Source organism: Phoenix dactylifera, unplaced genomic scaffold (genome assembly GCF_009389715.1).
Source record: "Phoenix dactylifera cultivar Barhee BC4 unplaced genomic scaffold, palm_55x_up_171113_PBpolish2nd_filt_p 002087F, whole genome shotgun sequence".
NCBI lineage: Eukaryota > Viridiplantae > Streptophyta > Magnoliopsida > Arecales > Arecaceae > Phoenix > Phoenix dactylifera.
Window position 1 is genome coordinate 1,120 of NW_024069361.1, and position 12,377 is coordinate 13,496.

The 12,377-nt window shown below is 45.5% G+C and overlaps 2 protein-coding genes across 2 annotated transcripts; both read right to left on the minus strand.

Moving 5' to 3' along the window:
- Positions 1 to 1,554: 1,554 nt before the first annotated feature.
- Positions 1,555 to 2,253, minus strand: LOC120109371. Its single transcript, XM_039123125.1, has one exon. The coding sequence runs from the start codon at positions 2,134 to 2,136 to the stop codon at positions 1,555 to 1,557; it is 582 nt and encodes a 193-aa protein (XP_038979053.1). The 5' UTR covers positions 2,137 to 2,253.
- An 8,072-nt stretch (positions 2,254 to 10,325) lies between these two features.
- On the minus strand, positions 10,326 to 12,077 carry LOC120109372 (collagen alpha-1(I) chain-like). The gene has a single exon (XM_039123126.1). The coding sequence runs from the start codon at positions 12,075 to 12,077 to the stop codon at positions 10,326 to 10,328; it is 1,752 nt and encodes a 583-aa protein (XP_038979054.1).
- Positions 12,078 to 12,377: the final 300 nt, after the last annotated feature.

Sequence of the window (12,377 nt, forward strand, 5' to 3'; positions counted from 1 at the left end):
CATTCAATGTCATTTTATAAATTATCCCTTTAAGTTGCTAAGTATGTATCAGTCATATGGCACCCTAAAAGAACATCTTCTATTCATCCATATAGGTCAAAAATTGTTAACTATTATTTCATCCCTCTTTTACAACAGGTCTTCTATGATGAAACCAATTACTCTGTGCTACCATTTGTTAATTCTGACAGGGTCTTATCTTACATTATATTTTTGCTGAAATTTCATCATAAGCCTTTTTCTTCTATATTTTCCTCCACAGATTTAAATTAGCATTTAACATCATCCTCTTCTCACCAATGTTGCCTGGACACTCATGTCCAGCTCCAAAATCTGTGCCAGATAAATATCCTTGTCAGATATGCATCGGATGCTTGGATACTTACGAAGTTCTTTGGTAAATATTCTTAAAGATTAGAATTGGGTAGAACTTTTCCACTAATTAATCAGTTGAACTCTTCCAACAACGAGTTTGATCATCTAATCTGATATTAGGAGTGAGTAATTGTTCTTATTTTGAGATTTGTTAAGAATGTAGGTATTGAAACAACTTTGCAAACTATTATTTTGTTGATATCCTTAAGTTAGTTGGAAAGTTTGAATACGAAATATGTATATTGAAAGGTCTTAACAAACAACACCTTTCTAATATTTCTTTTAATGTTTAAAGGTATAAATACATAATTTGGTTATATTTATATGTTATTCTATCTATCCTTGTATCTCTCTCTTCTCCTGAGTTAGATATTTGGATACATGTCCGAATCCAATTCTTGTATTTATGTCCATGCAACACTGCTTCTCACTAATCAACATCAATTTTCTGCATGTAGCACACAGCATAGCCTATCCTCTTGAATGGTAGCAATTACCACATAGTTCCACAAGGAGAAAAGTAGATTGATGATAATCAAGTAATTGCAGTTATCATTTATAATAGACACCCAATAATTCCTTTTCCTTCATAAAAGGTGGTGAAATTTGTCATTTTCATCAGCATTCTTGCTATGGAGTGTAGCATACAAAAGGATTTCAGCATCATATCAAGGCATCTCAACAATAAGGCGAAGATACAGGGGAGGAATGATGGAGCTATACGTAGTTGCAGTAATAAACCTTGATTTCGTTTACCCTTAACTCCTTATTCAACAAAAGTGATGCATCAATGTGTACCCATTTACGTAAAGAACTTCCCGTAATGGTTCCTTTCCGCACTAAATTCTTCAAGAATAATTTGGCAAAATAAGGGCAAATTACAAGTACATTCTAATTTGAGTTTTGCATAGCACAGTAGCTAATGACAAGAAAGAAGAAACTGTAAAAATTAACCACTAAAGAACTAGATAAGACTCATCATCTACAGTGGATTCAGACATGTCAAGCTACCATGAAACAGAAAGTTTGCTTTGATTTCAATTTCATGGTGGTTCACCTTTCAACAAAAACACATCATATGGAATGAAAGCAGTTATTGCCATTCTACCACAACTGCATCTAACCCAAATTGAATTAAAACCAGTGGAGAAAAAGGAACATTGCGGAGATTTACGACGATTACAGAATTAAATGAAAATCTTTAGTAGATGAGGCAAGAAGACAGCGTACCTTCTCCGGCCACTGGAGATACTGCACACTCACCGTACAAAGCACAGCATCAAAGCTGCAGCTCTCAAGCTGGAGCTCCTGATCTTGGTTCAAATCCTTGACGAAAAAATGGTCCAATCTTGGATTCTTGGCCATCTCCTGGGCATTGAGCCCATGGCCCACCACCCTCTTGTACTCCACCTCGTTTGGCAGGTGGCTGACCCAGGAGCTCATGAGGTCCAGAATCTCCCACCCAGGGGCCAACTTCTCTCGGTAGAGATCAGTTAGCGTCGAGATGAAGCCATCGTCGACGTGGGTCACGAAGCGAGGGTAGGAGTAGAAGTCTCGGTCCGGGAGGGTGTTGAGCTTGGTCCGGCCTTCGCTGGCGAGGACGAGGCGTTTGACTTTGCCTACTGACGAGGATGGAGAGGAAGCGGACGGGTTTTCCGGTGGGTTGGGACGGGAGGAGGATGCTGAGATTTGTGGGAGGCGAGGAGAGGAAGGAGGTTTGGGTTTTGGCCATGGTTTGGGGGGTGGATGAATGGAAAGCATGAGAATGGAACGGAGGGTGTATTACCCTCAACAATTCTGGGTTTGTTGAAACTGGACGAGCTCGTTCTCCTCGGAAAAGAGAGGGCTCGTGGCGTTCAACGATTCAATGATCAGAAGACAAATGGATAACGCAGACCCGCTCCAAATATAGCAATATACGTGGGTTTGAGCTTGTGGATCCGATCGAACGAAAATTTTTTCTAATTTCAAAAAAAATCATATCCTGCATGGTGTGGACCATGCCAAAAGGTTGTCTTATTCTTGTAAGCCTTATGTATCATGCATTAGTCTTGGTGCCTGGCCTATAAAAATGAGACGACCTGATGAGTAAAAACAGAAGCGAGACAAGTAAAATTGAACTAGATTCTGGCCTATTCTTGAGCTTGAGCTTGAGCTTGATGAGAATATTACATTTGCCTTGCACCAGCATATTGGAGTTGTCACCAAAAGTAACATCGCGTTGCATACTTTCATCCAAATCAACAAACAATTCCTTCTTTTCCATCATGTAGTTGCTTGCACCGGTATCAAGATACCATGCATTGTTTTCATTCTTCTCATTTTCATTATGAGCCAACATCAAAGTAGAAATCACCCCATCAATACTCTCTTTCTCAATAATATTAGCTTACTTTCTAACTTTATTAATTTGTTTTGCCCAACATTCATTACTATAGTGCCCATACTTGTGACAATTGAAGCATCGCACATTTCTCTTATCAAAGCTTTATTGATTGGAATGATGATTAAAATTGCTTCTTGACCTTCCTCTTAGAGAGAATGATAATTGGCCTCTCCCATCATGCCTTCCACCTTTTCCTCTATAATTGGAGTTTCTTCTTTGATTACTAAATTCTCTTCCTTGGTTTCCATAACCTCTTCTATGACCTCTATAACTTTCTCCTCGGTTCTCATAGCTTCTATCTTGGCCTCTTTGAGTACCAGCAACATGGCATTCTTCCTTGACATCTTGCAAAGAGAGTTTGGATTGGAGAGCTTGTTCTGAAAAACTAGAAAACTTCTTGCTCAATCTATGCTTATGAACTTGTAGCATTCCCATCAAATGATCAATTGTTACGGTGCTCAAGTCTTTTACCTCTTCAATGACTACCACCACATGTTCGAATTTTGAGATCAAAGAATACAAATTTTCTCCATCACCCTAACATCATCAATCTCCTCGCCATTTTTTTTCATTTCATCCACAATCGACAATGCTCTTGAAAAATAATCTAAAACGAACTCCGACTCATTCATGCTCAACTCCTGAAATTCTCTTCTCAAAATTTGAAGCCTCACCTTCGTAACTTTGTCAATACACCTATGAGCATTCTTGAGAATTTTCCATGACTCTTTTGAAGTTTTGGCATTAAAAATTTTCTCAAAATTAGCTTCATCAATGACTTGGTAGAGAACAAATAAAGCTTTTTTATCTCTCTTCTTTGACTCTTTGAGAATATTTCTTCGACCTTCGATAAGCCCCTCTTCTTCTTGTGGTGAGCTGGGTTCTTTAAACCCTTTTTCAACTATCTCCCATAAATCTTGAGATTCCAATAAAACTTTGATTTGAATACTCCAACGATCATAGTTTTCCTTAGTTAATTTAGAAAGTTGAATAGGAAGCATATTACTCTCCATTTTAATTAATGATTATACTGATCAAGCTCAAACTCAATACTCTTCAAAAAACCCTAATTTCAAATCCTAGAGCAAGCAAAGCACAAGGCACCCACTAAATCCCCAAACCAAGCTCTGATACCAATTTTGTTGGAGCAAAATAGATACTAATAACATGCAAATGGCATCAAATAACAATGAAAAATAGAGTTGAATAATGGGCCACGAGATAGGCTCAAATCTACTTCAAAAAACTCCACATTTCAACCACAAAAAACTGAAAATATAGCTTACAAATAAAAAGATGCCTTTTTTTTCTTGTAGTCTTTTTTTTAACACAAAAATCTGCTCAAGAAATTTCTCCTACCAAGCTCTCACCATCCTCTTCTTCTTTTCAAAGAGAAACTTAAAAGACACTCTCATACCATAAAAACCATAGGCTAGTTTTTCTCTTTTTTTAACATAAAATGAGACTTAAACAAAGAGATCATTAAGTACCCTAAAAAACTAGAAATTACATAGGATGTCATAAAGCAAAAGGTTAAAAGAAACCCACTAAATTGGTTTTACATGTCCAACAAGAAGAAGAGGTGGTGCAGCTATGTCTATGGACCGAAACAAGGTATTTGTCATGCTTCCATAAATATCATACATCTCTTATTAATAGTTGTTGATGAAATATCTTTCATTATTATGATAACTCTGTGCCTCTCATCTTCTATGACAGCTAGATGACTGGGTTGTTTGCAAGTTTACCTGAGGCCAAGTGCTCGCAAAGAATTGTCTAGTACAGAAGTCCCTACAATGGATAGAAGAAAGTTGGAGGTGCTAGAAATAGAGAATCAACCTTTTATATTCCTAAGCTAGGATAACCCGATTTCTCAGCCAGCTGGCAATACCCTCCCATAGCTCACCAAAGCATTGGACTGAGAGATGGAGTCTTGTACTTCTACGTTGACATTGCATGAAATCTCACTGCAGTATCCAACTCCTGATGAGCCAGATGAGATTATTGAATCACAATCAATTGACGAGATCCTCCAACAATTTGTTAATGCACCTCATGAAGGCCCCGATGTCAAGTAGCATGACATCATGATCTTTCCTCTTCCTTAGTTGCTTGACTAGAAGTTGCAGGAAACACCTCCTAGTTCTACATAGGCTGGTGAATTCTTATGTTTTGAAATATATTTATGACCTTATGAATATTAGTGTAGGGTACATAATTGAAGATGAAAATATGAACTATGTATGTTGAGTTTCATCGAGAGATGAAAAATTACTGCTTCCCAACAAATATTATGCTTTGCATTGATGTGATTTTCTACAATCCTTTTAGATTGTTTATTTCTGTATTGATTCAGTAAATCGCAGCTTCAATTTTTAGCTGAGATTATGAAAATATAAAAAGGAAAACAATGAAAGTACTAAAAGTTTTTATGGAAAGGGAATACTGAAAAGCTAATTTTTTCAGGTAACTAGAGTCCTTGTTAGTTCTATGTGAATTCAATGTTGCTGCAGTATCTTCTTTGCATATTCCTTCAAGCTAAATGATAAGTAATGATTGTCTTTTGGTTTTTTAGTAGTTAGGTAATAGTTGATTGAAAAGGCTCTTAGATCAAAATCAAGATTTTTAAATCCTATGCAATGCGGGCATCCTGGTTTCCCTACAAAATAGGATGCCCTGCATCCTACCCCATCCTAGTGGTCATCCCATTTGAACGTCCAACTAATTGCCTAGGAAGATGGAGGAATTCTTCTTTTCTTCCTCTCACTTTCTTTCTTGTCCTCTTTCTCTTCTATTTTGGCTGCAATGGCGATGACCCAATACTTATAAAATCTTAGTGTCTTGACATGTGGATCAAACTTCATCACACATGTTATTTTTCTCTAGATGGTGATCATTTTACTATAAAACAACCCGACCAAATAATACTTTTACTTCAAATCTCAATCACGTCAACTCTTAAAGGAAGTGGATGGTAGGAATGCAAATTTAAGAGAGAGGGAAGGGAGGTGAAAAAGAGAGAGAGAGAGAGAGAGAGAGAGAGAGAGGGAAAAGGAAAGAAATAAAAAAATAAAAAGAAGAAGGGATAGGTGAACTGAATAATGAGTTAATAGGGGAGGGAAGAAGAAAAGGAGAGAGAGAGGGGGAGGGAAAATTCTCTCTCTTCAAGATCTATATGGATAGATAAATGTGGGATTTTGAATGCTTTGAGATCTGTTTGGTTGGTGATCAATAGATGAGTTTATACGAAGGAAGGAGAATCTTTTTTTCATGTGAGATATCCTTGTTCCATGTCTACTGTGCATGCGCATCAAGAAGGGTAAAAAAGCACATAATACTAGGACTCTAGCTAAGGTGCTGAGCCCCCATGACTACTGAGCCTTTTCTCATTGGAGGAAAAACATGGAAGGAGGAGGAACCCCACAATCCAAGCTTCCACCACCCTCCTTCCTAGTGATGACGTCAACACATTAGCAGAGAAAAAAAGGTAAAGAATAATCACTTTTCTTCCTTCTTCCTCCTGGTGATGAGCTGAAGCATCATCGAAAAAGACTAAGGGCATGTGTTTATAAAAAGGTTAGTGGGAGTGCTGTCATTTTTCTCGTACTGTACGTAGATGACATTCTCCTGATTGGGAATGATATTCCCATGTTAACCTCGGTCAAGGTCTGGTTGTCAAAAGAATTCTCCATGAAAGACCTTGGGGAAGCATCCTATATTTTGGGAATAAAGGTCTATAGAGATAGATCTAAAAGGATGCTTGGCCTTTCACAGAAGATGTACATAGAGGAGGTGCTGAAGAGGTTCAACATGGAAAACTCCAAGAGGGGTCTCTTACCCCTAAGGCATGGAATTCATCTCTCCAAGAAGATGTGCCCCAACACATCTGAGGAGATTCAACGCATGAGCAAGATTCCTTATGCATCAGCAATAGGAAGCCTCATGTATGCCATGCTATGTATACGACCTGATATAGCTCTTGCTGTGAGTGTCACAAGCAGATATCAGTCGAATCCAGGTGAAGAACACTGGACAGCTGTGAAGAATATTCTTAAGTACTTGAGAAGAACTAAAGATTTATTCTTGGTTTTTGGAGGATCATCAGAGTTAAAGGTAGAAGGGTACACAGATTCAGACTTCATGACTGATGTCGATGACAGGAAGTCAACATCTGGATACGTGTTCTTGTGCAATGGTGGTACGGTGAATTGGAAGAGTTCTAAACAACCGATCATTGCTGATTCTACTATGGAAGCCGAATACATCGCCGCCTCTGAAGCTGCTAAGGAAGGCTTCTGGTTCAAGAAATTCATTGCAGAGCTGGATGTGATGACATCAGATGCCATAACACTCTACTGCGATAACAATGGCGCCATAGCCCTTGCTAAGGAGCCAAGGTCTCATCAGAAGTCTAAGCATATAGAGCGGCGCTTTCACCTCATACGCGACTATGTGGAGAAGAAATATGTAGAGGTGCAGAGAGTAGACTCCGCGGATAACGTGGCAGACTCTTTCACTAAGCAGCTGAGTCAGCAAAAGACTGAAGCCCACCTTGAGAAGATGGGCCTAAGATATATGACCAATTGGCTTTAGTGCAAGTGGGAGATTGTTAGATGTATGCCCTAGAAGCCAATTTGGCTGACACATTGTTGATTCTAGGGACATAATTTTGTACTTGACTATTTATTATTGAATAAATAAAAGGCATCTTTTCATTCATATTGTTTATGTGTCTATGAATCGTCCAAGAAATTAATAAGATGATGATACATATTCTCAAGAGTTGAGAATTTGAGCCATGTATCATTGGTGATTAATTTCTAAATGCTCCTGATCAAAGGATCATCACGAGGACGGTGATCGATCCGATCAGTGCACAGATCACTCTCCTTCTGGATGGACGAGACTTGAGTCCACAGTGTAGGGACACTGAAGTGATAGTGCAGGTGCTTGTTAGAGAACAAGGGTACTGAGCGTGACCAATACAAGAAGTCACTTGGATGTCTATCCACTCGTCAGTGACTTGCTTGATGTTGCAGTAGTGTGACTGGTCCTTTGACCTGCGGTGCTTCGGCTGCTCACAGTGGGGTTATTGTAGTTTGACTGCACACATACATGGTCCCTAGCCATATGGGTCCATGCAGTGTAGATTGGCTGCAGTAAGTTCACTGTAGGAGTAGGGTATGCACCTATATGGAATCTATCGACCTTGATAGATAAGGAGAGATCCTATGTGATTTATAAGACTGAGTTCGTAAGACCTCGGCCGGGGCAGTATGCACAGTGGAGAAAGAGTTTCTCACTATCGAACTCGAGTCGAATAAATCTTGACATATGACAGACGATGGGGTTTGACGAGTTGTCCATGACCTCCGTCCTGTAGGGATCCACGATAGTAGGACTGTATCACATGTTAACTGCACCTAGAGGTTCATCATTCCATTCTGCTGGGTAGCCACTACATGCTGCTAGGTGTCACTGGTGGATGGTGGGACTCACAGGGATTATCTCGATGATCGATAAACCCTAATGAGTTGAGTTGGAATCGTTCCAACCCATTGAAAGGAGTTTTCAATGATATTGAGATAGAGATCACAATATATCTCACTACCAGTCAGAATAGAACCTATGGGGTCACACACACTAGAAGTATTGACCGATCCGATGGTTGAAATCGTGATTAGGAATCACAAGTAATCAATTTGATTGATAAGAAGTTGAAGAAAGGAACAAAGAGAATTAATTAATTGGACTTGAAACAAGAGTCCTACTTCGGGTAGGATTCCTAGAGTCCTAATTGGATTAGGACTGGGAATCCTAGTTGGAGTAGGACTGGGATTCCTACTTGAAATAGGATTCCTACAATCCTAATGAGATTAGGAATTTTGAATTAAAATTGGATTCCTACTTGGAGTAGGATTCCTAGAAATCCTAATTGGATTAGGACTTTGGATTCAAATTAGAGTCCTAATTGGATTAGGACTAGAATTAAACAAATCCTAATTGGATTAGGATTTCTTAAGTCTAAATTAATTATTAATCTAATGAATCAACATGACTCCTAATTGGATTAGGATTGAAGAGTTCAATTAAGTCATGATTCATCCAAGTCCTAATTGGATTAGGACTAGCATAGATTGAACCCAAAATTGGCTAATCCTAATTAGATTAGGATTAAACCATGAGAGAGGCACCTAATCCTCTTTGGAAGAGGATTAGGTTAACCAAGTAAGAGGGGAATCAGCCCCTCTCCACATGGCTAGGGCAACATGAAGAGAGGGGGCCGGCGCCCCCTCTTTGGAAAATTGTCTTGGAGCTCCTAATTGTTAGGAGCTCCACTCCTTATAAAAAGAGGACTAGGGCCGGCCCCAAGCAAGAGGGCTTTTCCTTTCTCTTCAGCCGACACCCCCTCCCTCTCTTCCCCCTTGGTTCAGCCGCCAGCAAGGAGAAGAAAAGAAGATGTCCATGGCGTCTTCCTCTTGCTCCTTTCCTCCTTCCAACGCAGGGAAGAGAAAGGCCGCAGTGAGGGCTTTGGTTCTTCTTCAAGATCCCTCCTTCTTCTTCTTCCTCTCAAGCACAATCAAGGGTTGATTGAAAGAGAGGAGATCAGCCATCAAAAGCTATCTCTGCAAGGGAGCTAGCACCCCGGTGAGATAGAGAGCTTGGATCGGATCCTGCTTCGTGTGGATACCCGTAGAGGCCGGACGTTTGAACGGCTTCAAGCGAACCCTCTTCCAAAACCACGAATTCAGATTTGCGGTGATCATCTACCCGCGCAAGGTGAAGATTTGATCTTCCTATTAGTTTTAAAAGTTTTAATTCTTACCTAATTACGAAAGGTCTCGAAACAACGTTCATGTGATGAACGTCGAACCCGTGCATGCCGATTCCGCTGCCATCTGAAAATTTTTGAAATATCAGCGGCATGGGCGGGTTCCCAACAGAAACCAGTCTGGGGACGCAAAGGCCCTGTCCAGGCGCTCCCAAACCCTAGCACTGCCAAGCTGATTATTGCACCAAGTAAACTGAGGTCCTGAGTAACCTAAGTCCACCAGGCCCGTACGTGACACAAAATCGCGGAACTCCCTCCTGTCCACTCTATCCGTGAAGGCTGCCCCTCCCCTCTTGTCACCCGAACTCAGGATGCAATTGAAGTCACCTACTACAACTGTCGGGACACCCTGGGCAGTAAGACTGGTAATCTCCTGCCAGAGGAATCTCCTGACCCTGTAATTCGTGCTCGCATACACCCCACACAAAACCCACGGAGGAGCGTCAGGTGCCGATACAACCATAACTACCTGTTGAGAGCAGTTATGGAAGACATCAAAGGTCGCCACCCCACGCCTCCACAGGAGCAAGATACCTCCCGACAACCCCTGGGACTCGACTGCGTATGTCTCCCAGTCCCTCCCCAGACGTCGTCTCAGATGTGCAAGCCCCTCACCAGATAGCCGGGTCTCACTAAGGACGCATATCTCTGGGCAGTGAATTTGCACTAACCGTTTGAAGGAAGACATGAAGGACGGCTTGGCCGCCCCCCTACAATTCCAAGCTAGGATCCTCATGGATCACAGTCCACGTAGTCGGCCTCAGACCCATCCTCCCCCTGGTACGCGGGCCCAGCCTCAAGTACGATGCCTGGGCCCACCCCCTGCTCGTCAGATGTGGTCTGCATGACTGCCGCCCTGATACGCTGCACAGTAGTCATGTGGTCCGTACCCTCTCCTGGTCTCGGTGGCGCGGCCTGACACCCCTCCGGAAAAGGCCTGAGGTGATCCCTGGCCCTACTCCCACTAGAGGAGGCTTCCCCCTGCTCACCCGCAACCAGGGGCAGAGGGCCAAACCGGAAGACTCCATCGGGGCCAGTACCACCCTGCACATCCCATGGCTGTACCTCACTCAGGGGGGCATGGCCACCGTGCTCTCCTCGAGAGGGGGGGCTATACCGAAATGGCCCAGCAGATTCGTCGCCCAGGCCCTGCACCGCGGGTACGGCACAACTCCCCGGGCCCGAAGCTGGCTGGGCCTTTGGGCCAGCAACAGCTTGGCCCAAGGAGACAACCGCGGGCTGGGCCGGAAGGCCCACCACCCGCGGCTCCACAGCAGACCGCGCGGCCTGCTGGCCGCGCGCAACTTCGCGCGGGCCCAGCGGAACCTGGGCCCCCGCGACCACAGCACCGGGCGCGGCCTCAGCGCCCGATGCGTCCCTGGGTCTGGACGCGCCGATGGCGCGCGGCGCGACAGCAGCGCGCGGCGCGCCAACGGCGTCAGCCGCGCCGAGCTCACGGGCCCCATCCTGGGCCGCCCCCACCGGCCCACGGCCCCGACCCCGGCGCCCGGCCCTATGGGCTCGGGTGCGCTGGGCTGGCCCGTGCTGTTGGCCCCGGCCCACAACGGTGAGGGCCAGTTGGGCCCCCTGCCGAGATTCCCCAGCTGGGCCAGGGCCCGCCAGCGGCCTCGGCCGCTTCTGGGTTTGGACTCGGGCCGCAACCGCCCGGCTGGGCGCCGGATCGGCCCAACTCGGGCCTTCGCCGAGACACAGACTCGGCCCCGGGTCCCCCGACTCGACCAGGAGATCGTCGGCCGAGTCAGCTTGGAGGGGGCCGAAGGAGAGCGCCGGGTGCCCATCCCCCCCAACGGCGAGCGGAGACCGGCGGCGTGCCACCTTCGCTGGCTTTTGCCAGCCGTCGGTGTCCGCCGGGGACACTGGCGTGGTTGGGCGAGCCACCGGGGGCGGCGGCCGAGTCGAAGACGAACCGGGCCCCGAGTGCGGCTCGCTCGTCTTCCCCGGCCGCGGCGGCAGAGTCTCCCGATGGAGTCTCTGCCGTGACGCCACCATCCAGGGACCATAGATCGGTCCCTGTGCCTCCTCCCCACCGCCCGAAGACGGTTGAGCAGGCCCACCCCCCGGGTTCGCCTCCGCCGGGGACGAACCCGAAGCCCCAGTAGCGCAAGGAGTCGCCGGAAAGCGGCAAGTCCCTGCCTGGTGACCCATTCGCCCGCACCGGGAGCACAGGGCCGGGACACTTTCGAAGACGAAAGGCTGCCATCGCACTTTCGTCTTCCCTTGGATCAGCACTCCAGGTAGCAGAGGCTTGGTGGTGTCGACCACCACCTTCACCCGGGCGAATCCCATCGCCTGACGTTGCTCCGTGACGCTGTCCACGGCGACCGGCCGGCCCACCCAAGCGGCTATATGGAAAATGGTCGACGTCGACCAGTATTCCGGCGGCAAACGGGGCAAGCGGAGCCACACGGTAGCCGTCTGCACAGCCTCCTCCCCGGGTTCGAAGTCCGGAACCCATGGGGTCATGGCGAGCAGTTGCCCGGCCACCACCCACGGGCCGTCGCTCAACGCCCGGTCCCGGTCCTCCGTCGACCGGAACCTCAGGGCCAGGTAGCCGTCCGCAAGCGGGACGGCCACCACTTCCTTCAACTTTGAGCGGGCGGCGACATCCTTCGCCACCCACTCGGCTGGGACGCGGCGGCCGAAACTATGGGCCACCGCCGCCCGCCCTTCCCAAATCGAGTCGGGCCGCCGCAATCGGTTCCTCCGGAGGAGTCAATACCTCCGGGAAACAGCGGCTCAGCCACTCCACCTCCGCGGCCGTGG